We start from the raw sequence: 24,429 nt of genomic DNA on the forward strand, positions 1-24,429 counted from the left end.
ACAATTTGCCCAACAAGCTGATGCAGAAAGGAACAGACTGCACACCAGAATATATATCCTCCCCTTATTCCCATTATCCAACGGAATGTAAATTACTACTGTTATCCCAAGTCATGAATATCATCAACTCCACCACTTCACACGCGTCTTTCAACTCTGGTGGTTGCATTCAAATGACATTACCCTATTATCAGTGAGGTGTGACTTATTGGCTGTTGACTGACTTGACTTGATGCCCGCATCCCCCCTCGTCCCTCGCATTAATTAATCATCGAGTCTTAACCACCAAAACTTAAAAGAATAATTTAATTAAAACTAACCTCTGGGGCTACAGACTGTTTTTTGAATAATAGACTTTGCCCCCCTGGTGTTTTTGGGGGGTGGAGGAGGAGGGGGTGGGCCTTCAACGTCATTCCAAGGGAGTTGCAGTGATTGCGGACTTCCCTCAAAGTTCAGTTGCCGGAGTCAAATCAGCCACAGGGGGAATGTAACTTTGGAGTTCGGGAAATTTGCGGATGGTAATAACAGGGTAGTTTTTTTTTTCTGTGGTAGAAATATTTATTTTAATGCGTTTGTTAAGTATGAAGCACAGGCGTGGAGAGATGGACCGGCGGTGGGCAGTTTTCACACTGATTTTAAACTTTCAGCTCACTTACGGGACCCCCTCCTCTTACGGCTTGTTCCACGGGTCTGCAAACACTGGACCGGTACACAGACACAGGACTGGGTAAGCAATGACTTTTGTACAGTTTAGACGAGCTCTTTAAAACTGTCTGTCTTTCAGAAACTAATAAGTGCTTCATGACGGGTGTTTCTGCTTAAAGGTAAAGCTGCGCTTTTTTTCTGCCAAACAAAAAAAAAAATCAATCCAGTTACCTGAATGACCTGAGGATTTAGCCTCTTATGGTCATATGTAGTTTGATAGCATTCCCCGTTGTTCTATCAGCCTGTGACTAAATTTGGCTCGAGTTCGCCAGTGTTGCCAAAAGTTGGCGATAAGGTGCAGATAAACCCTGGAACGTCGCTGATTACCTCCAGTCTCTTATGTACAGCAGACCACTGCATTTCCACGTTTTCTGATAAATGAAAATAGACTGGGAATGGACGCCTGACAAAGATCACTGCAACGACGCCTTTAGGGAAAGCTCATAAACCATATGGAGCTTGTTATGAAACTTTTATAGTCCAGCTGCGTTCTTTGGTATATTGCTCTAAATTAATTGCCACTTCTTGCTATACATGCTTAAGTCTTTGTTTATCTCCCTCCTCAGGAACTGGTGCGCCTATATGGTGCAAAAGAACGTGAGCTGCGCCGTGCAGGGGAGTGTGGAGAGCTTCGAGGAGCCCGTGGTGGCCCCCTGCCCAGCCTACCAACCCGACTGCCAGCAACAAGTGGCGTGAGCATCCGGGGAGAAGGGGTTGAGGGTTCATGTTTAGATGCATGTGGCAGAATAGATACAAAATGTTTATTTGGGAGAGAGCTGGAGGCAGAAATGTTCACAGTGGCTGCAAAGCTTCATGGGAAGAAGCAGAAAAAGTACAGCTTTTACAGCAAGTTAAAAAGCCCACTGAAAATAGGCAAAGGGAGGAATCTGTGGGTAAAGCTATAGTAAAGAGGAGAACATTACCCATAGTTTACTCATTTCTGTCTGTTGTTGGACTAAATGACAAGCCAGGCTGAAGCAAGTGTTACCAGAAAATCCCCAAAAAGTTCAAAACGTGATGCAACCATTAAATGAGACAACAAAGCTGCGCTTCTTCCAACAAAAAAACTTATGGTGACATATACTACGTAGAAATTTATGTTATGTTGCCATTTTCCATAAGAAGCTATTGTTCAGGTTCACAATAGTGCACACATGGGCAAAATAGGGCTTTACGGCCACAACTGGACTGCAGAGCATCTAAATCCAGCCTGCAAATTGGCAACCTGTCCAGGGTGTACCCAGCCTCTCGGTCTCACCCAGTCCCCTGAATTCAATAACTGAAAGAAAATGGATACATGGATGGATGGATGGATATTTTCCTTGTAATGTGTAACCATGCTATTTGCAATTATAGGCCCTTCTCATGTCTTAAAAACTCAAACTCAGTATCGGCCTGAAAAAAAAAAGTTGTCCAGCTCTGCTACAGTAGCTGGACACTGCCATCAGGTCTGCACACACCCTGGTTAGTTTGTCAGTATAAGTACTGAAACTAGGCCCAGAGGTTTTCCCAAGCACAGGTGTATAAATGGGATTAACTGTAACTGCCAGCTGTCCAAAATAAAGACTAATATGATGAGAATAAGTAAAATAAAAAAAAGGCTTATAACAGGCAAGTGCTAATATTAATATATATTTGAGCCAGTTCACATTTACTTTTTGATCTATTCCTTTTTTAATTTTCTGCATGTTAAGGTTTGACTTTGTGTTTAACATTTCACCTATAGAGGACATATTTATGTATCTGCATGTTTGTCCATCTAGTCCTTTGTTCAAATGAGTTATGAGACTCTAACAGATGGTTCACAGTTGCTAATTTGTTAGCATTAGAAAGAATTTAGCCCTGATTAAAACATAACTCAATGAGTTGCTGTAGCTTTCATAACTATTATGGACAAAATAGACTTTGCTATGAGTTTATCTGACAGGCAATTAATCTGGAATCGCATTAGGGTGGCATATATAGGTTATATATATGTATAGGTTATACATTTATATATAAGCATCAACTAGCTAGCCGGTCGTCACGGCAAAGCTACAAGAGCGTCTCTCAGCATGGGCCCGAAAAAAGTTCTGTCAGCCGAGGAAGGAGACGATATTAAGAAGTCGCTGGAGTTTATGACAGAGGAGATTTCTACTGTCAAACTGCAGCAGAAAGCCATCCTGGACCTGGTCGAGGAAGTTAAGGCTCTCCGCATCCAGAACGCCGAGAAGGATCGGCGGCTGGCGTACCTGGAGAACAGAGTGGCGGATTTGGAGCAGTACACCCGGATGAACGATGTTATCATCACGGGGCTTCGCATCAAACCCCGGTCATACGCCCGGGCGGTCGCCACTGACAATGTAGGAGGGCCAGGAGAGGAAGATGTCAACTCCACGGAGCATCAAGTGGTTACCTTTCTACGGTCCAAAGGTGTGGAAGTGGATTATAACAACATTGAGGCTTGCCACCCTCTACCCCGAAAAAATGACAGTGACAAACCAGCCATCATTGTGAAATTTGCAAACAGAAAACAGAAAACAGCACTGTTAAAACAAGGAAGGAAACTGAAAGGATCCGATGTCTTCATGAACGAACATCTGATAAAAAGAAATGCGGACATTGCCAGGAAAGCACGTTACTTGAAGAAACAGGGAAAAATTCAAAATACATGGACCACCAACTGCAAAGTATTCATTAAACTCAATGGAACACCGGAACAAGCCAAAGTGTTGGTCATCAGAAATATGGAAGAGCTGGACAAATACTGAGGTCAACTTACTCTGGAGGTATGAATACACATGTGACGTGACACACAACACAACACATGGCACAGTCCAAAAGAACTTCATCTGCATCCGGCAACAATATCAACATAACTCATTGGAATTCTCTTTATGATAATCTGGAACTGAGAACATTTCAATACACAGACCATAATGTTCTAGACTTAGAAAAGGATATAGACCCGGAAAATAACTTCTACTACAACATCAGCTGTAACTGCTGCTACTTCACTGATGAACAGTTTAAGCACACCATCAACACGGAAAATAAATTATCAATAATCCATTTTAATAGCAGAAGTCTGTATGCCAACTTCAACAATATAAAGGAATATCTAAATGAGTTGACAAATCCATTTGGAATTATTGCCATTTCTGAAACATGGATCAATGCGGAGAAAGGAATGGACTTTGGACTGGAGGGATATGAAGTGAATTTTGTAAATAGAAGGAACAAGAGTGGAGGGGGAGTAGCTGTGTATGTGGATAAAAACCTAAACTACACGGTGGTAGAAAGTATGACAACTGTAATTGATAATTTACTAGAATGTATAACAATTGAAATTTATAAGGAAAAAGAAAAAAATGTAATAATTAGCTGTATATATAGAACACCTGGCTCTAGTATTCAAGTATTTAATGACTTCATAGAGGAAATATTCTCTAAAACAAATCAAAAAGTTATGTTTATCTGTGGTGATTTTAATATTGACCTGTTGAATCCAAAAAAGCATAAAATGAGCGACGAATTCCTAAACACTATGTACAGTTTGAGTTTACATCCTAAAATAACCAGGCCTAGCAGAATTACACCACATTGTGCCACCTTACTTGACAATATTTTCACTAACAATATGGAAAACAACATTGTGAGCGGAATATTAATTAATGACATCAGTGATCACCTACCAGTTTTTGCAGTTTATGACACTAATTATAAGAAAAATCAGCATGAAGAACAACTGAGATACAGACGTGTAAGGACGGAAGAAACGATGACTGCATTTAAGAACGATCTATTAAATCAGGACTGGGACAATGTGTACAAAGAAGCTGATATTGATATTGCATATGGCATATTTTTAAGAATATTCATGGAGTTGTACGATAAAAACTGTCCAACAATAAAATACAACAGAAAGCACAAATATTCAGATAGACCATGGCTCACTAAGGGTTTACAAAATGCATGTAAAAAGAAAAATACACTCTATAGGGAATACCTAAAACAAAGAACAAAAGATGCTGAAAATAAATATAAAAAATACAAAAATAAGTTGACCAATATTATACGTGTATGTAGAAAGGAGTATTATAGTAAAATATTGAACAACAATAAACATAATATGAAAGGAATATGGGATGTTTTAAACGGTATCATTAAAAATAATTCTGGACAACAAAGTTATCCACAATACTTTATCGATAATGGCAATATTATGGAAAACACTGCTGATAAGGTCAACAGCTTTAATCATTATTTTGTAAATATTGGACCAAAACTGGCAGAACAAATTCCTGAGTCACTGCCATCAGTAGATTGTAGTGAAAACCTGATTGATAGGAACCCTAACTCAATGTTCCTCACATCAGTGGAGGAAAAAGAAATAATTGACATTGTACACATGTGTAAATATAAAACATCTACTGATTGTAATGATATTGACATGAAAATCGTCAAGAAGGTCATTGAAGGAATTGTAGGACCTCTAACATATATTTGCAACTTATCATTTCAGACGGGAAAAGTGCCAAACAAAATGAAAATAGCTAAAGTTGTGCCGCTGTATAAAACCGGGGATAGACACCACTTCACAAATTACAGGCCTGTTTCTTTACTACCACAATTCTCCAAAATCCTAGAAAACCTGTTTAATAAACGATTAGACAAATTCTTAGATAAATATAAATTACTCTCTGACAGTCAATATGGATTCAGATCAAAAAGATCAACATCTCTGGCATTAATCGAATCAATTGAGGAGATTACGAATGCTATAGATCAGAAACAGTATGCAGCTGGAGTATTTCTGGATCTCAAGAAAGCATTCGACACAATCAATCATGACATATTAATTAATAAACTGGAACGGTATGGGATCAGGGGGGTTGTACTGCAATGGGTGAAAAATTATTTAAGTGACCGGAAACAATTTGTGAAGCTGGGTGTCCATTCCTCATCATGCTTGGACATTGCTTGTGGTGTTCCACAAGGCTCTGTACTGGGTCCAAAATTATTTATTATTTATATAAATGATATTTGTAAGGCATCTGATATATTAAAATTAGTATTATTTGCAGATGACACAAATATTTTTTGTTCTGGGGGGAATCTAAAGGAGCTGCTGGATACAATTACTTCAGAAATGTGCAAAATTAAAAAATGGTTTAACAGGAACAAACTATCGCTAAATCTAAGTAAAACTAAAATTATCTTATTTGGGAATTCCCTTAGAAATGCACAAGTGCAGATTCATGTAGATGGTGTGGAAATTGAAAGAGTACTTGAACATAAGTTTCTTGGTGTGATTATAGATGATAAATTAAACTGGAAGTCTCATATAAATCATATACATAACAAAATTTCAAGAAGTGTCTCAATCTTGAGTAAAGTAAAACACATTCTGGACCACAAATCACTCCACATTCCCTATTGTTCCCTGATTGCACCGTATTTGAATTACTGTGCAGAGGTTTGGGGCAATACTTACAAATGTTCGCTATCATCAATCTTTATATTACAAAAAAGGGCCATAAGGATAATCCATAAAACTGGTTACAGAGATCATACAAATCCACTATTCTTAAAATCAAAAATTCTAAAATTCACAGATCTGGTTCATTTTCTCACAGCACAAATTATATATAAAGCAATAAATAACCTGCTTCCTGACAATATTCTAAAAATGTTTTCTAAAAGGGAACGGGGATACAATTTGAGGGGGGAATTAAATTTAAAACATCCTCGTATCCGTACAACATTAAAAAGTTTTTGCATCTCTGTGTGTGGAGTGAAGCTGTGGAACAGACTAAGTAAAGATATGAAGCAATGTCCAAGCATGGCGCAGTTTAAAAAGCGGTTTAAGGATATGGTTTTTACAGGGTACAGGGAAAAGGTAGAGATTTGATAGAGTGTTCTTGTCTCATATTTTCATGTGTGTGCGCATGCACGGGTTTGTTGGTATGGATATATATATATAATTGTAGGCTGTGTATCCTTGAGGTGTTAATGGGGTTATTGAAAATGTGTATATGTGCGTATGTGTGTATATACGTATGTATGGATAGATAGAAACATATATGTGTATATATTTAAAAAAAAAAAAAAAAATTCACATAACATATAATGTAATTGCAAGGAGGTATTTCTGTAGTCTATTGATACTAGATAGTGGAAAAGGGGTGGGATTAAATAAGCTTATGCTTCTTCCTGCTCCTTTTTGAACATAGACGTTATTTGGAGTTGTGGTTGCTCGTTTTCCTTTTGTTTGCTTTGTTCATTTGTCTCTTTTAATTCTATTTTTTTTTTATACTTTTTCAACATGTTCAAAATAAAGATTCAATCAATAATCAATCAATCAATAAGTGTATAACCGAAATACCCATGAACCTTTGACAATATGAACATATCACAATAAAAATAAAACTTTTCCCTAACCCATTTAAAGTTAAAAGACTTTGATTACCACATCCAATCCCCAAACTTCTGCACTAAACAAATCATTAACTGATCATTGTAAATGGGAATGTCGGCACCAGTGACTGGAATACTTTTAATTTTGTACTGGAAGATGCTGTGTTGCAATTTAATTCATTTTTCTTAGTGAATCATTGTTAGTCCTTAAACACATGCTATCTGTGGTTCTGCTTTGTGATCCTCTTGCACAAACACATGGATGAGAGCCCCTGCTCTGTGGAAAAGATTCCTGGAAGCTGATCATACTTAGGTCACCAGATTTCCAGGCAAGAAGAGCTGGTCATGAGAGGAGACGCCTCACCTTATGATACACAGCACTGACTTCATGTTGCCACATGTTAGGATTAGATTTACTTTGTAGATCACAAGCAGACCTTAAAGTGTTGTTGTCACTTGCTTTCTTCTTTTGTTCCTGCTTATTGAGAGTGAACAGTTTTACCAGTGACAGTTGGGAAATGTGTAAAGATGATTGTTTCAGATAGTAACTTTCCAGATGTTTTGCATGACATGACCCCTGGCTTCAGGGAAGTGATATCATCCATTGTTTCTTGGGGAAATGCTTTCTTTGGCTGGAAAGCTGGAATTTTGACGTAGTGAAGATTGAAGGAGAAGCTCTAAAATATCTATGTTAAAAAAAATCCCCCAAAACAGATGTTTTGGTGATTGCAAGAGTGAACCAATTAACAGGTTCTTTTCTTTTTTTTTAAGTAGTGGAGCAGTTTAGCACGGAACATAATAACACTGATAACACTTTCCAAAAGGTCTGGATGTGATTTTGAGAAAGTCTAGTGTTTCCCATTTATATTTATATATGCTCAAGACTTTGAGACTACATCCATATGTGTTTGAACAACAAAACTCATTTATTTCTCTGCTTTTTGTTTACAGGTACAAAACTCGATTTCGACCCACATACAAGATTGCTTATAAGACGGTCACAGAGTTAGAGTGGAGATGCTGTCCTAATTACCAAGGTCCAAACTGTAAAGACTCAAAACCAACCCCTAACTGGCAAACAGTTCAGGGAACGCAGCCTTACCGCCCACCAAATCCTGGACATACAACCAGACACATACAGAGTGAGAAATCAACTTTATACTAACAGTATTTTACTAAACATTAGTATGTGCCACTAACAAAGTAACTCTTACTTATTTATGTTATAATTCATAAGTTATTTCATTACTCCAGGGCCGGAGCGAAGAGAGACCCCGCAGCATGTGACAAGGCCTGGTGGGACAGATAAAGTGCATCTTCTGGAAGGTGAAGTTCAGCGTCTGTCTCAGACAGTCCTGGATCTCCAGTCTGCTTTGACAGGGTTAACTGCAAACCTGCAAGAGGACACAAAGAAGATGCTCATGACACTTCTAAACAACATGCGCCCACCAGACAGTCCCACAGATGCAGCTACGGAGGAGAACCCGGCCGTTTTGGATGGTCATCAGGCCACCAGAGGTGGGATGCCAGGACAGAAGGACATAGAAAAAATAGTCGCTCGTTTGGATGATATCAATAACGCGCTGCAAAGCAAGGATGAAGCTTTGGAAGACCTAAGAGGAATCACAACAAGTCATGAGGGCCAGATACGTGTCCTCATGGATGCCTCTCAGTCTCAAGCTTCACCCATACCGGATTTTGATGTTATACAGACTTACATTGATGGAAAATTTGAAAGCCTAAAGAAAGAGATTGACCAGAATTTGGAGGAGCAAATGGCCAAAGCTCAGAGCTCATGTAATGACAAGCTCCAGAAGCTGCAGAAGACCTGTGAAGATAGCCATGATGAAGTTTTGGACAGGTTTACCAAGTTGGTCAATTCCAAGGAGGCTGATCTGCGAAAGGAGATCCGATCGCTGCGTCTAGACTTGGCTGCTGCAGATGGACCTGTGCGAACCCAAAGGCAGACGGATCCATCCAAAGAGGAAAAAGAACACGGTGACCATAAAGACCTGTGGCGTGAGATTGATCGCATTGCAGAGGCTCACCGCATCCTGAATGTCCGCATTGACAATGAGCTGGAAAATCTGTCTGCTCCACAAGAAAGCATCAGCGATTTTTCTTTATTGATTGAGGAGCTGGAGGCACGTATAAATATCACAGAACTAAATGCAGAGACTCACTGCTTCTACATCGAGGAAAAGCTAACCCGTACAATCACAGAGGAAGTGGCAGCTCTTCGGACGCTTCTGGATGGACGTCTGAACGGCATGGAGGACCAGTTTACGAACATGCTGGTGGAAATGAGCCAAAACAATTTCCCTGGGGAGTTTAGTGACTCTATTAATGCCATCCAGTCAGAAGTTAACAACAACAAGCTCCTCCTCCAAGGTTTGGATGACAAGGTTAACACTGTTGGAGAGTTGTGCTCTGCAGGATGTTCAGGCTCACAAAATACCGCAGGACAGGTAACTTCTGCACCTAAACTTAATGGTCTAGAAAACATTTTGAAGGACCTGTATCGGTACAGAAATGACCTGGACGTCCTTCACACAGATGTGAGTTCCAACACAGCCAAGCTCAGCCAACTTGAGAATTTTGTTCAGAGGTACTCAGGAGCAGCAGAGAGAAGTGTGCAGACAATGGATGACTTCAAGAAGGGACTGAATAATCTTGAAAACAACGTACTCGGTCTGTCTGGCGCTGTTACTGGTTTAAGTGATTCCTTAGGCAAATACAACCAAGATATGCAGAAAATAAACTCAACATGCTGCTATGCTGAGCAGAGAGGCGAAGGCAGTACAGCACAGGACAGCTGGAGTACATCTGAATCCACTCAACGTAAGGTGGGGGAGCTGGAGGACAGACTCGATACGCTTAGCAGACAGGTGTCATCTGAACTGGGTGAATGTAAACAGAACACACAGGGTGTTTCTGATGGCATCTCCGCTGTGGATGGACGTGTAACCCGACTCGAAAAGGTGTGTGGAAGGTTAGACGGAGTTTCTGCTAACATCAAAGACCTGAAAGATGGGTTAGAGAGACATGTTGCCGGCCTGCGGGACTGCGTCGACAGAATGAACATCACATGTGGAAATCACGGAGCAGAAATCAATGCTCTGCAAAAATCCTTGCAGAAGTTTCAGGGACAGCTATCCGCCATGGCCAAAAGTGTTTTGAAGGACGGCGGTGACAAAGAGCCAGGTGAGTTGATAGCAATAAAACAGTTCAGTCTTTATTTTTTTAAAAATCGCAAACAAGCCTTTAATGGACAGCTGTGCCATTCCTGTCCACACATTAATATAGTCACACCCAAAATGAAGCCTAAAAGAGCATAGTAACAAGCACTCTGGTCATCGCATCAACCAAACACAACAAAAGATGAAAGTGTTCACAGCTTTTTAAAGCGTAAACACGCAAAGGCTTTAAAAAAAAATGGCCTGACAGAGTCAATCACTTAAACATGAATCCAGATGCATTCTTCTGGAAGTCTTTCCTGGAAGACATTCAGTGTTGCACTCATTTTCCCAAAAATAATGGAAATAGCTGTCTAAAGAATGCAAAGTCAAAAAAAGATGAAGTTCAGACACTGATTACTTTAATCTCTGCACACCAGTAGAGTGCTGCTAACATGGACTAAATGTCAAAATATGAGTTCCAAAAGTTGCCTGAATCATCCCCCCCAATTCTGACTTGGAAAGAGACGGAGAAGGAGATCTTACAGACGCCCTGTGAACATCTGACGCGCACTTTGATAGAAGCACAGTGACACTTTCAGAGCCTAAAGGTGAATACGGGCATGTAGGTGGTGCTTGTGAAATGAAACAACAGCAGCTGTGGCAGCAAATGGCTTTCGTGTGATCTGTATGGCAGCAAAGGAGTGATACTATCAGATTAATGAGGCACAGTAATGAAAAGGGTGTGCTGGAAGTACAATATGAAGCAACGAGAAGAGTACGCCATGTGCCTTTTGTAGCATTTACAAGTCGACTGTCTCAACTAGCTAGCAGGCTTTGCTTCATTAGCGGGCAGAGTTATCACGATAGGGAATCATGACAGTAATTGGAGTCAGATTATGGCACAGTTTAGCCACTTAAGGGTCCATTAGTTCAGGGGATTCCCACATTAGTGCAGTCAAGCACTGAAATTAGCCAGAAGAACCCAAGTAAAAAAGTAGTGGCTACATGCACATAATCTTTTTTGTCAGCGTCCTGCCTAGTTTTCACTATCTGAGTTTATCAAGTATGATTAACATCTGTGTAAACACAAACTTTTCCTGTGGATAATCTCCACATAATGCTGGCTTGGTTTACGTGAAGGCTTGAACAGCTACAGGGTATTTCTCAAAATGGGAGGGCACAAGTTCACTGAGCCTCCCGTGCTTGCCTCCAGCATGTCATTCAATATGTCCCAGCACTGAGAAGCAGAGGCCCACATTAGAGACTTCCTGTGGCTTAGATTTGTGTTGTCCCAGGAATCCCCCTTTTTTGTACAGGCAATGAAACATGCAAATGAAATCTGAAAAATTTTACAGCCATTCCAGTGCCTATGATGATTTACTCCCAGTGTTACGTGCCTTGTTACTCCGTGACGTAAATATCACTTAAACACTCAACAGACTGCTCCTTCTCCCCCAGTCCTTTCATGAGTTGTGAGGTCTTCTTTCTTTCACCATAATTCCCCTTTATTTGCAATACCACAGAACTGCGGACCTCAACCTCAGCTCCCAGTCCCTCAGTACACATACCTCTACCCCTCCCTCGTTTCTTTCTCTTTACACATGTACACATACCAGCCTCGAGAGATTCCCGCAGGGTGACCTAAGCCCGATGTGTGGAGTCTGGTCCTCATTAAGGGCCCTGACTCACCGCTGGAGTCAGTCTTGATGGAGAGGGGAGAAGAAGGGCTCCACACCCAGGACCAGATGCTTCAGCTACCCTCAGCTGTGATGTCATGACTGGGGCCCCATTACCAGTCCCTCCCACATTATTCTCCAAAACAATAGAGCGATAGGGAGCTGCGGAGAAAAGAGGGCCGATGAATTGTACCCATTTCAGCATTTGCCAAATATGGCCTGTTATTTCCAAACAAGGATGTTTGATTTCATTATCTTACCAGGAACATTAAGCTTGGTTTATAATCAGAACCCCCACTTCCCACCTTTCCAACTTCAGATAGAGGGTGGCTGTGTCAGCTATTCTTTGCAACTTTCTGAGACAGGCAAGCTGGCATTCACAATCACTTCTTACTGTGATTGGCCTCTTGAGGTGAGAGAGGAGCAGGGAATTTTAAGCTACCCAGCATTTTCTTTAATCCCTCAAGTTTGTCTGCTATTTGTGGCATTTTTCATATGTCCGTTTTAGCAAAGAGACATTTATCGCTTGTGTGCACCATTATTTCAGTCTATACTGTAGCAACCTGCTAACCTAACTCAAAGAGGGAGAAAACGGCTAGCTTGGTTCCAAGACAAATTAACTGCAACTTCCTGGAGTGTCAACTTGTTGCCTGGTAACTGGTAACTGGTTTCCCCCCATAACATGCTAAAGTGTCACCGAGTTGCCATTTTTCTACTGATTTAACAAAGATACAGCTTGTTAAATAGAACATTTCTGAGAAGCTGGTCGGCAGGACACCAGGCAACCTGTTTCAAATTTTTCTTCCAGCCTACATTAGCAAACTGCTCGAGGCAACTCACCTAAATCTCAGCATGAGCAGAGTAAATAAGCTTACTGTATTTCTAAAAGTGTCAGAATTTTTCCCTTCAAAGAGTAATCTCATTTTCTTTTAGTCCTAAATCCCACAAGAGAGGGAGTTGGACTTTGTGGCTCGAGATTTAATGGTTACTTCAAGTTTGGAAAGGAGAGAAATTGTCTAAATAGAGATAAAATATCCACAAAAAATCCCTGCTCTGTGGGTGTGGTGGTGGCTGAGAGCCTACTGAAATGTTTCCTCTCTGTGTTTGAGCTCATATTCTCCACACAGTCATATGAGGACCCAGAGGAGGCTGCAAACAGATGATGTGTTGTAATAACATAACTGAAAGATTGACTGGAATAGCTTTGCCCTTACACAGCTTGACTGTTGAATTGGAATTGTGTGACTTTAGTTTTAAAGTGTTGGCACTGCTTAGCCCTCAGCAGCTGCTCCTGCTGCAGAGGTCTGCCACTACTGCTTTTGTTTTTTATATCTAGTTGCTTTCCCTCTGAGAGGGAGTTGTGGTTAAGAAGAAATTACTCTGTGGAAACATTCAAAAGTCTGTGATCTACCAACGAAATCTGAAATTACGCAAGAGATTTCAATCTCTCAAGAATTGGCAAACTAGTTTCATACAGTCATGGTTAAAAAAAAAAGGAAAAAGGAAAGTACAGCCTTTGTTAAGTATAAAGTTTTACATATCAAGATATTTAAAAAAAAAAACTCAAGTACTTATCAGGTCTTAAAATAAGGTAAATACATTCTGCATTCTGGCTAATGACATGGTGTCGTTAGCCAGAATGCAGAAGCAGTATATGAAAAACTTGTTTCAGTAACTTGTTAAGTCACCTTTAGCAGCAATACCTCAAATGAAAGATTTCTACGTGACTTTATCAGACTCTCACATTGTTGTGGAGGAATTCTGGTGCATTGTTCTTTTCATTGAGGTTTTCATTCATGCACAGCTCTCTTAATGCAAGCCACATCATTACAATCTGAACTTTGACTGGGTCACTTGAAAACCTTGATCCTTGTCTTTTTCAGCAATTCACCGTCCTGTTGCATGACCCAGTTTCAGCTAAGCTTTTATCTGTCTGACAGATGGTCTCACATATAACCAGTGTTGGTCAAGTTACTTGAAAAAAGTAATCAGTAACTAATTACTGGTTACTTCCCCCAAAAGTAATCCCGTTACTTTACTGATTACTTATTTTCAAAAGTAATTAATTATTTACTTACTTCGTTACTTCGTTACTTTTTAAAAACACGATTTACAACCTGAATAGGTGATAAAGCGATAGATCTTTCAGCCCAATTCTACTTTTTCTGCATAATCCATCATACAAAATGTAATCAAATGGACAAGTCCCTTTTTTTAACTTGTTTTATTAGTTTTAATCTTTTAACTTTATGCATCAAGCAAACATTAAATGATATGCAACATTCTCTGACTTGAAGAAATTAGTTTAACATTTAAACCTATTTTCTGCACATCCCAGCATATAAAATAAAATATTTTTTGTGTTTACACTCAGTCTTTCAAATAGATGCAAGTAAAACACAGCAGAAAATAAATAAAGTCAAAGACTAGCGGTCCTGTTGCTCTATTTTCACCTGTAAAGCAGGAGTAGGGTAGGCGGAGGTGTGCCCTGGTGCAGGTGAGCCGCAGCGGTCAGTTGAAGAATCCGCGAGTTTCTCTGTGAATTTCCCATTACGTCATTGCGCACTCGATGCTTGTTTAGGGGGGGTTTTCGCTGTAAAAAGAAGTTTTCTTCCCACGCACAACGAACACTAATGTTTTTGTCACTTTTTATGGAATCAAACTCAGAATAAGGTCAGTACACGCTTTAAACGCTGCACGCTCATACTGTCTCCCGTACTTGATATATTATCCATTGTTGATCTGCACACAGCTGTTGTCTCAAACGTCGCACTCGCTTACGTCATTGTCATGAGACATTCTCGCAAAAAAATCACGGTTTTAGTAACGCAATAATGCAGCGTTCCTACAGGAAAGTAACGTTTTTTTGCAGTCACTGCATGGTCTGACTTGGGGGAAATTTACTGGACATACACTCCTAGGAAGATTGGCAACTGTCTTGAATGTTTTCCACTTCAGACTGAAGAATAATGGACTTCAAATTATTTGGAAATAGCCTTATAGATCTTCCCAAATCATCGGGTAGCAACAGTCACTTTTCTGAGATCACTGCTGATGTCTTTCCCCTCTTGGCATTGTGTTAATACACCCACGAATACTCCAGACCAACAAACTGCCAAAACCTCTACTTTTATAGAGGCGCTTACACATGATCAGTTAATCAAGTGCATTTGATTACCAGCACTTTTGTGCTACTTATCCTCTTAATTCCTGTGGAAGCAGAAAGGGTGTACATAGCTCTCTGCGCATTCATAATGATCCTTTCATCTAAGGTTTTATTTACCTCATTTAAAAGACTGGGTTATTGAAATGATGTCCTAATATGGAAAACCTTAGAAATGAATGAGTGTTTTTTAAACCATGACTGCATATGTTATTAGGAAATTTTAAAATATGAAAAAAATACTTCTGTTTCAAATTTATTTAGTGACTAGCCAGAATTTTCATGCTGAATTTTACAATTTAATGTGCAATATGTTTTTTTCCTATTCCTTTTTTTGGAGATAATCCCAGCCCAGCTCAAATCACATCCCTGTTATTTCTCTCTGTTTTCTCTGAGTTGCTCACTTTACTCCCTTGTCGCGCTGCTTCTTTCCAGCTTTTACTTTCAATTTGTCCTTCCAAGAAAGCCAGAGGACTTTCCACCTCTCTCTCCACCCTGTCCTGTGAGTGTCTAGCAATGGACAAAGGCAACAGAAAATGAAAAAGGAAAAAAAATCACTGTTGTTTTAAAGCAGGGATAAATTAAGGGCTTTGATTTCATGGATCAATGCTTTGCAATTGATCATTTAGGCTTTATATTGAAGAGACAGGCAGGAGGATTAACTGTCTGCGGTGATGAGGAAATACACACACACAAAAAAGACATAAAAGGCCTTTTGAAGTCTCAGGTTGTCTGATGGGAAAGAATGGAAAATTGTAATTGACACCAAGGCGCACACTCACACATACGCACTGTATAATTTTAGTCATCACCAGAATTTTGAGGTGGTGCCACAATTTCCCCCGATGAGATATCTGAGTATGTGAGGTGAGGTGTTTCCAACTCTGACCCAGGAGCCCATCTGGAAGTCTTCAGAGGAGACTCTCATACACAAGAGGAATCCCAGAGGTCTGCCATGCAGCGCACAATTTGAGCCTCCCATCATAAATATTACAGTAGGAAAATGGGGTGGAGAATGAAATTGTGTCCATGTGCATAGCAAGAAAGATTAGACTCTGAGTGATGCATTATTGTAAGTGTGTAACAGCCACTCCCTGCATCATGACCCTTGGCACCATTGCACGATCAGACTGTCTGCCACAATATCCCATGACGATTTCAGTCACTTGTGAACACTCACGAGATGTCACCCAGTTCTGCAGAGGCGCAAGTGACTAAAGCATTACCCTTTGGTGTCTCAGTCTGCCTGTAAGCAATAACATCTGGTTTTGGTGACGCCTTTGGTTGTACCAGCATGCATATGAATGTGTGCGCTTTTCTCTGTGCTTTTCGAATTCGCGGTTTCCCCCTCAGTGAGACACAGGCTGAGAGCTCATGGGAAATATGCACTCAGGCAACCGGCACCCTGGAGAAGGCATGGGGAGGAAATGAATGAGAGATTTCTGATTATCTCAGTACAACATGATTGCTGGGTTTAATTTGTTTTTGATTATACAGTACATGTGGTTTCTGAGTAGCTTGGAGTAAGAAGGACGAATTTTGTTGACAGGTAGATGATGTTTTATTTGATAAAACCAGAATGCCTGATTACTTTTATAATCCAGAGTAACAGCCAGGCTCTAATGTAATATAGTTGCTTTCAGGTAGGATTGATCACTGGCTGAATGTGCAGTTGAATTAACAGTTGACTTTTGATTTATTATATTTGGCTGCAAGAGAACTTACAACTGTTATAAATGATTTTTTTAAAGCTATGGTACAGTACTGTACAAAAGTATTATCTTTACACATTGCTAGGAAAAGATAGCTGCAGAGATTTATTGAAATAGGTGCAAACATGGAGATATAGTACATAAGGCAAAAAGACAGTCTGTACATTTCTAATAAGCCTGAAAGTCAGCAGAGCAGGAACTTTCTTAGGCAAACCTTCTGGTAATTTCTTTAAGTATCTTCAGGAATACTTCTCCAGGCTTCTTGAAGGACATCCAAATTTTAAAACATGAAAATCAGATGTTCTGAAGGAGGCATTGAATGTTGAAATGTGTTGGTATTTTTTCTGCATTCATAATTTGAACAATTTGACAGGATCCACAACACCACTGGCTAAAATTCAGCTCCAAATCATGACAGCGTCTCCATCATGTTTTACTGATGGCTCTCAAACTTAGAACCCAAATTTGAAATTTGGATTCATCACTCCAAATGTCACTACTGATTTTCAGTCCAGTTCTTGTGTAGTTTGACAAACCTCAGCCCCTTGCTTAAGATGGATGGATCAACTGAAGTGTCATCTCTGAGATTCTTGGTCAGGTATTTGCTCTATTTATTTTCCTGTTTCAATTTTTCATAGCTTCCACTAAAGAAATGCAGCCAACTGCAGTAACAAGGTACCTAAAGATAAACTGAATATCAGTTATTTGCTGGTTATAAACACTGGTTCTTCCCTTGAATTAGATTCATTTTTCATCCTTGTATGATTCATAGGTCAGTATTAAGTGGTTCAGCAAACAAAAACAAACAAAAGTTCCTCGGAAAATGTCAGGTACCAGGACTGGACTGTTAATGAGTGCGAAAAGGAGATTTATATGTCTATATGTCTGAAATGTTTTATACTGTGATGGTCAACATGGGGGCATGTTGCTAAATTGGTATTTAGCTCAAATCCTTACAGTGGATAAATTCACCCATGAAGCTGCCAGCATGGCTGACAATGCCAGGAGGAGCACGACAGCTGATCTGACCATTAATCATGATCTCTGTCTCTTTTTTGTTTCATTTTCCAAGGAATGACCGTAAGACCAGGACCAGAGATGCCTGCGTCTTTGCCAGACAGAAACAGAATCCAACAAATCCACATTCCTATCATCATCGACCCTGTGCAGACCAACCCCAGAACACCATACAGCCCAGGCCAACCAGTGCAGCCAAACACACACAGAAAAAACATCAGCCCGCCAAGACAGCCTTTCAGTCCTCGGCAACCAGGTGTGCCGACTGTGCCTGAGATTTCTGTTGTGGAGATGGGAGAGGCAGGACCTCCAGGATACAGCCGCAGGGTGACTGTGCGAAGAGGGTCTGAGGACTCTTCCAGAGACCGTGTTAAAGGGTTTGCAGGAGCACCAGGCGAGTAGTCTTAAGGTCCATGATGACCTCTGGTATCGTCTTAAGCATACAGCTGAAAATCCACTATGAAGGTGCAGGCCTTATTTTATGATGTGTATGAAAATCTGCAATCTAATTAAGTCTAACTCAAGGCCTCTCGAATTTACAGCACAAAACTAATTCAGTTGTATATGAAATACAAATCCAACTCTAAAATTCTAAGGGCAAAAAATCATGCTGTTTTTGTTGCTTCTGCTACATGCAAGGTAACAGACCCAACAAAGGTGCATCACTCCCACATCACTATTTGAAACATGAAGGATTACTGCAGTCAAGGGACCTTTTTTAATCAAAAACACAATATTTTCCTAACCCTGGCCAAGTGTGTTGTAATGCTGGGCCAGGGTTAGGAAGTCAAAAAAAATGCAGCAACAGCAAGTAGAAAAAAGCAAAGCCAAGTGAAAAACACAAAGTAAACTCAAGTCTAAGTTGGAAACTTAGATGGATCTGTCCTGCTTTGTATCAATAGTTGAGGCTGCTGGTGGTGTATTGACACACTTTGGACCCCTTACGACTTAATGAATATTATTTAAACACCACAACCTATCTGAATATTGTTGGCTCAAATCATCTCAAACGGGTTTCCTGAACCTGACAGTGACGTCACTGTACTCAGATCTCAATCCAATAAACCACCTTTGGGATGTAGTGGAATGGTAGCCAGCATATCTGCAGCAACTGTGTGATGCTGTCATGTATATATGAATCAAAATCTCTCAGGAATGTTTCCAGCACCTTGCTGAATCTGTGCCATGAAGAATTAATAATGCGTGGACAGTTGTTTGTCATCTATGTGAAGGTTTTCATTGGGTGCCAAACCAAATCAGAAGGAAGAGGACGCCGAACATAGATTTAGGCAGTTTGGGGTTTAATTATTTAAGCTGTATGTAGAAAGATTAAATAAAATATCAAACAAAACAAAGGCTTTGTTCTAGCCTCAATGCTTTTTGGCAGTAAAGGAATAGAGAACAGCCTACGTTAGTCATATTGTTACTGTTTACTGGTAGTGTGGGAGAATTAGCCAGGGAAATGCCAATTAGTCTTACCCCCCTTACTTGTAAAACAAAAAAACTTAAAATTCACCCACATCTTTGGGCTTTTGGATGGGATGTGAAATTTGTTTCAGCTTTTCAGTTCTTTATTGTTGCATATTTTTTCTTTACTGCCATCTGAATGCTTGTCATAGGTTGGTTTTTAATTCAGTCTGTTTTTGGTTAATAATAAATACATTTAAATGTCAGTCTTTGTGGAAACTACGGATGCTTAAATCTGATTTTAGATGGCATTATCTTGAAACAGCTGGGAAAAACAATCTGCTTCCAAAAATCCACAATTACGAAGTCTAGAGTTCTTGAAGTTTTTTTTTGATTTATACCTTCTCTTGGAATCTCTCACACAGTGTGCCATAAGATCCAGATGGAAAACCAAAGAACTGTATTTGGCAATACTACAGATCGACCCCGTCTCTTCAGATGACAATAAAACATAATATTTTTGTCATCTGTTTCTCTTGCAGGCTATCCTCCTCTGAAGCCTGTTTCTTTCATGCCTCAATCAGCCAGACGCCAAGGTATTTTACCAGTTCATTATCAAGTTACATCACATGCATCTGCAGGCTTCTTCTACTGTATCAATGTAAAAGAAGAAGCATTGGAAAAACTGTGAATAATTTCTAGTCGGGGAGTGCGAGGGAGTGGGAACTGGATGTGTTTCTTTAAGGGTGTGTGGGCAGATTGTGCAAGGATTTTAGTGCGTCTGCAAGCATTCACCAGAAAGTTTTGTATTTTCTTTATATATATGTACACACACACCAATGACAGATTTATAAGTATAAAGATATAATAATAATAATACATGATGTATTACGTATTATGTAATAATACATAATGAGTTAACATGTACTGTGTGTGCCTTGTAGCTCTTACAGCATCAAAGGTGCCCTGGAACCCGGTTTATCGAGCTCCAGCTGATTCACCAGGTAAACCTGTCCATGTTTCAGCAAGGATTAAAGGCATTACAAAAAGAATTGAATTTATGATAGATACATATTACATACATATTGATTCTGATCAATTTAAATGCAGCAATCATGTATTCATTTATCCATCAGTTGAAACACTGATTGACGACATTCCTGTCTGTTTGCATCCAGTTTCAGTCGACAATAGCGCTTTGGCAGACACCTTCTCCTTCTCTGCCGGCCTCACTCAGCAACGTTTCTCTGGAGATTTTGGAATCATTCGCTTTAACAGAGTCCTAGTAAATGACGGAGGACATTACAATCCCAGCACAGGTAGATCCACACATAAAAAAACAGATTCAGTATTAAAAGGATTGTAACATTTGCTGGTATCATTGTGATACGTTGATAATACGCAGATATGTCGTCTTTTTGCATAAAAATGTGCTGTTATTATGAGCCTGGGCACTTAGTTGTGCTTTGTACAAACAAACAAATAAATAAAACATTAGTTAGGGATTATTTTCAGTTGTGGATTAATACGAAATGTGTTTTCTCATGAGTATTTGAAGCAGGACTGTGAATATAAAGATGATTCAAAATAAACTGCAGGACCCGTGTTTGTTATAACTGAGGAATGACTCACCCAGCACAGCAGAGTGGCTAATTGATGTGTTTTTAATTCTTAATTGGGTAACAATGAAGTCCTGTGACACAGAGGAATTGGATAATTCAGGCTTTGGCTACAGAGCCAAAACTCATTAGGATCAATTCATTGCAGGTCCATGAATAGGGAAGAGACTTAGAAACCAAGAGTACTAATCAGTAACATTATTGATTGAACCCAGGCTGAATCATTCCTGTCCTCACCCTCAGGGATCTTTACTGTACCGCTGGATGGCCGATACCTGATTTCAGGTGTGCTGACCGCAAAGCAGGGCGATCGTGTAGAGGCCGTGCTGTCTGTGTCTAACCGCAGCGTACAGAGGCTACAGAGCTCAGGCCTGACTGGTGGTAATTGTGGCTGCGGGGGTACAGCATCCTTTAATGTAATCCTACCGCTGAGGAAAGGAGACCAAGTGGCTATGGTAAGAACCGAAGGTCAGCTGGCCACAACCGAAGCCAGGGAGATCCTGTCCACCTACAGCGGCACCTTTCTGTACCAGCCACAAGCCAAAAGATAGCTGGAGCTCAGGTGGAAAGTAACGACGAGGACTACTTTGTTCCCAGACATGTGGACTGGAGGAAATGTTGAAGTGTTGAAACCACATTTTTAAAACAAAAAAATTATTTGCTGTGATGCAGCTGTTTTACCTGTGTGAAGATCTTTAGTTATAAATTCAGTTAAAAAAGCTGTTATATGGAATTTGTAAGCAATTTTCCAAAGACACCTGATAACAAGAAGCAGGATTTGTATCTAATATATTTATCAAGATGAATGTTTGTACCACCTATTGTAAATGTCTTGTGTAAAAGTATAAATTAACACTTTTGTAAATTTTGTTTTAGCAGCAGCATTCAGAGACTTGGCATACAGCATGGTCAACAATCATTGGAGCATATTTGTAGGTTAGCTGTAAATATGGACTCACGTCATCTTAAAAGTGCTCTGGGTGATTAGGAAATCTGCACAGAGAGATTAATGAGGAAAGGAAAGACTTAGCAACACAAGATTTTATTAATAGTACAAACTTGGCTGGCTTCTACTGAAGAATACATGGTTAGTGAGCCCCCTCCTTTTTTCTTTTTTTTTTTTTTGGTGATTATGTAAAGTGGGTGGGGATGATAAATAAATTCCCCCTTTCTCACTCCTGAGACTGACTAAAATTTTCCAGCATCAAACTGTAAGAAGTATTTAGCTTTCAGTTCAGCCTTTGTTAACCCTTAAAAAGGAAAAACTGATATTTTAATTAAAAGCTGAATAAATAAACACTCTGGATTACCATTTTGTATGATTCTTCTTATCTTTATATTATTTAATAAAACCAAGCAAAACCTCTAAAATGACATGAGGGACTTAACCTGCAGTACCCTCATTAGCGTACTGTTACTTCAAAGTACGCAATAGGGCAGGAGTTACTCCACTTGCCTCTGGTTACTGTTGAACTTTTGGACTCAGACTGCAGAAAAGAAAAATCACAGCACGCACATAACTGCATTCATTTAGAAATTTTATTTCATACAAACAAGACCATAAGCCACATGTTAGCTTCATTAGGCCTGATTTTTTTTTTTTTTACTTCTTCTTACAGTTGATTTTGTTCTTCAAACCACATTTCTATTCAAATGAAACACAGCATACATTTAATGCATTTTCTGCTGGTCGGACACAAATACCAAGCATTACATCCAAACAAAAACGGAACAAAACTTAAGTCACACAACAGCTCATACACGTTATAAGAAAAAAACAAAAAGGCATCAAAGAAGAATGTGATGGTCAGCATATATACTCATTCAAACGTTTATTTACCACATATCCCAGGATCAGAGAAGATGAAGTGTGATTCTTTCACACAAGATGCTTTACTTTCATAGAAAGAATGGAATTTCTTGTTGATTTTAAGATAGATCTATTTGACTTCACCACTTTGCAGAGAACAAGCAAACAAATCAAAGCGGGGCACACTGTATTCATCAAAACAAAAAAAAAAGAAAAGAAATCAGCAGTGCATGTAGCTGTCACCATAAATTGTGCTTATTTTTATGAAATGATCTTGGCTGCTCCTGCTTTTTTAGTCCACACTGGCATACACAGTCAGTTACACTTGCATTGGAGATATGATCCATCTGACCAAAACTCCTTTCCTAAAATCATACATAGATAATGCCGGGGAAGTGCCTTAAACACTTCCTGTACAGTCAAGTATTTCCTGTTTATCTCCAAAAAACAGTTTATCCTCCTCTGGTCACCAGAGGCACGGGAATCAGGCTTTTCTGTCTCTCACGCTCTCAAGCACACACATTAAGGGGTAGCTCTGATATTACCTTGCTGCCTGTTACCCCAAATTATCATCATTTTCCTCTGCCTTAAAAACATACACACAAAAAAAGCTACTTGAAACAAACTAAGCTTCTCAAAACTCACTAATAGACAAATTTCAGATTAACTGAATAGTCAAGAAGGTAAAACTTAAACTCTTTATGCTCAAACGCTGCAGTAATTGCATACTCTGGTCTACTGTCTACTTAGACTGTCGGTGAAGTGCATGTGGGTGGGAGATGTGCTGAGTTGTAAGTCTTGAGTTTCTGGGTGCAACTTTGACAAAGTGTGCTGGATAAAGCCACCGAGGGAACCTAAGCAAAGGGTGCAGGATGCTGCCACCCCAACAGCAGCAGCACTCTGTGATTAGGTACACACACACACTACCATCATCCTGAAGTCCATCCTACAGAGGACCTCACAAAGCAATATCCTTCATTTTAAGCTCTTCTCAAATTTGCTTATATCCACTGTTCCATCTCAAGCATCCTCTCTCACATTTACACACATCTGGTAATACTACAGACTCTGAGGTTTTGCTCAGGAATGTCTACGTGCCTTACATGTTGAAAAATTCACTGTTAATAAAAGAAATACAGGCTTGTTGCTGGAGACGTGACCAAAGAAAGCTTGTACAAGGCCTAGCAGTTACTGTTAAGTGCATGTTAGTCTGTGATCAGCCTCACAAAAATACTAATCTGAAATATTGCATTGGTGATCAATTATCTTTTCAGACAAGCAAAGGCCTCACAATAGAAATCAATAACTTAAATACATTGATCATCATAAATAATGACTCCATTGTTAACTAAACACACGTGATTTGCCAGAGCTTGCATAACAGAACAAACATATTAAAACAACAGCAAGACAATACACCATGAAGCTGCTTCATTTTTTTTAAGTCACAGCAAACTGTGCATCCTCACATACTTGGTGAAAGCATATCCGAGGTACGACCTTGGATATTAACAGTACCAAACATGGCTCGCTGTGTAGCGGCCATATGAAATCTGTTGCACAGTCAGGCAAGAGTCAGGAACGAGAGGACAACTAAACACTTACTGTGGCGAGTTCCTGAAATCTAACGGCTGTGGACGGTTCTGTGTTTGTGTTATTCTGTTATTTGCCAACCTCTATCACGACTGTATTTTTAGAACAGAATAAAGCCTCCAATTAAAGGCTGGTTACTTGCTTCTGGG

The 24,429-nt window shown here is 39.7% G+C and overlaps 1 protein-coding gene across 1 annotated transcript; it reads left to right on the top strand.

Annotated features, from left to right (window-relative positions):
- The first annotated feature begins 447 nt into the window (after positions 1–447).
- Positions 448–22,189, top strand: emilin2a (elastin microfibril interfacer 2a). Its single transcript, XM_026149459.2, has 9 exons — positions 448–727; positions 1,272–1,397; positions 8,056–8,246; positions 8,359–10,308; positions 17,907–18,245; positions 19,801–19,854; positions 20,203–20,262; positions 20,437–20,577; positions 21,121–22,189. Exons 1-9 carry the CDS (start codon positions 567–569, stop codon positions 21,426–21,428), a joined length of 3,330 nt encoding a protein of 1,109 aa, XP_026005244.2. The 5' UTR covers positions 448–566; the 3' UTR covers positions 21,429–22,189.
- The last annotated feature ends 2,240 nt before the right edge of the window (positions 22,190–24,429 follow it).

The sequence above is a fragment of the Astatotilapia calliptera genome, chromosome 18 (genome assembly GCF_964374335.1).
Source record: "Astatotilapia calliptera chromosome 18, fAstCal68.1, whole genome shotgun sequence".
Lineage (NCBI taxonomy): Eukaryota > Metazoa > Chordata > Actinopteri > Cichliformes > Cichlidae > Astatotilapia > Astatotilapia calliptera.

Bases quoted from the DNA above. Each gene is read 5' to 3' on its own strand.
- emilin2a (XM_026149459.2), top strand. From the start codon at position 567: ATGCGTTTGTTAAGTATGAAGCACAGGCGTGGAGAGATGGACCGGCGG. The intron at 8,247-8,358 runs GTGAGAAATCAA...TCATTACTCCAG, and splicing joins TACAACCAGACACATACAGA to GGCCGGAGCGAAGAGAGACC. The intron at 19,855-20,202 runs GTATTTTACCAG...TGTGCCTTGTAG, and splicing joins TCAATCAGCCAGACGCCAAG to CTCTTACAGCATCAAAGGTG.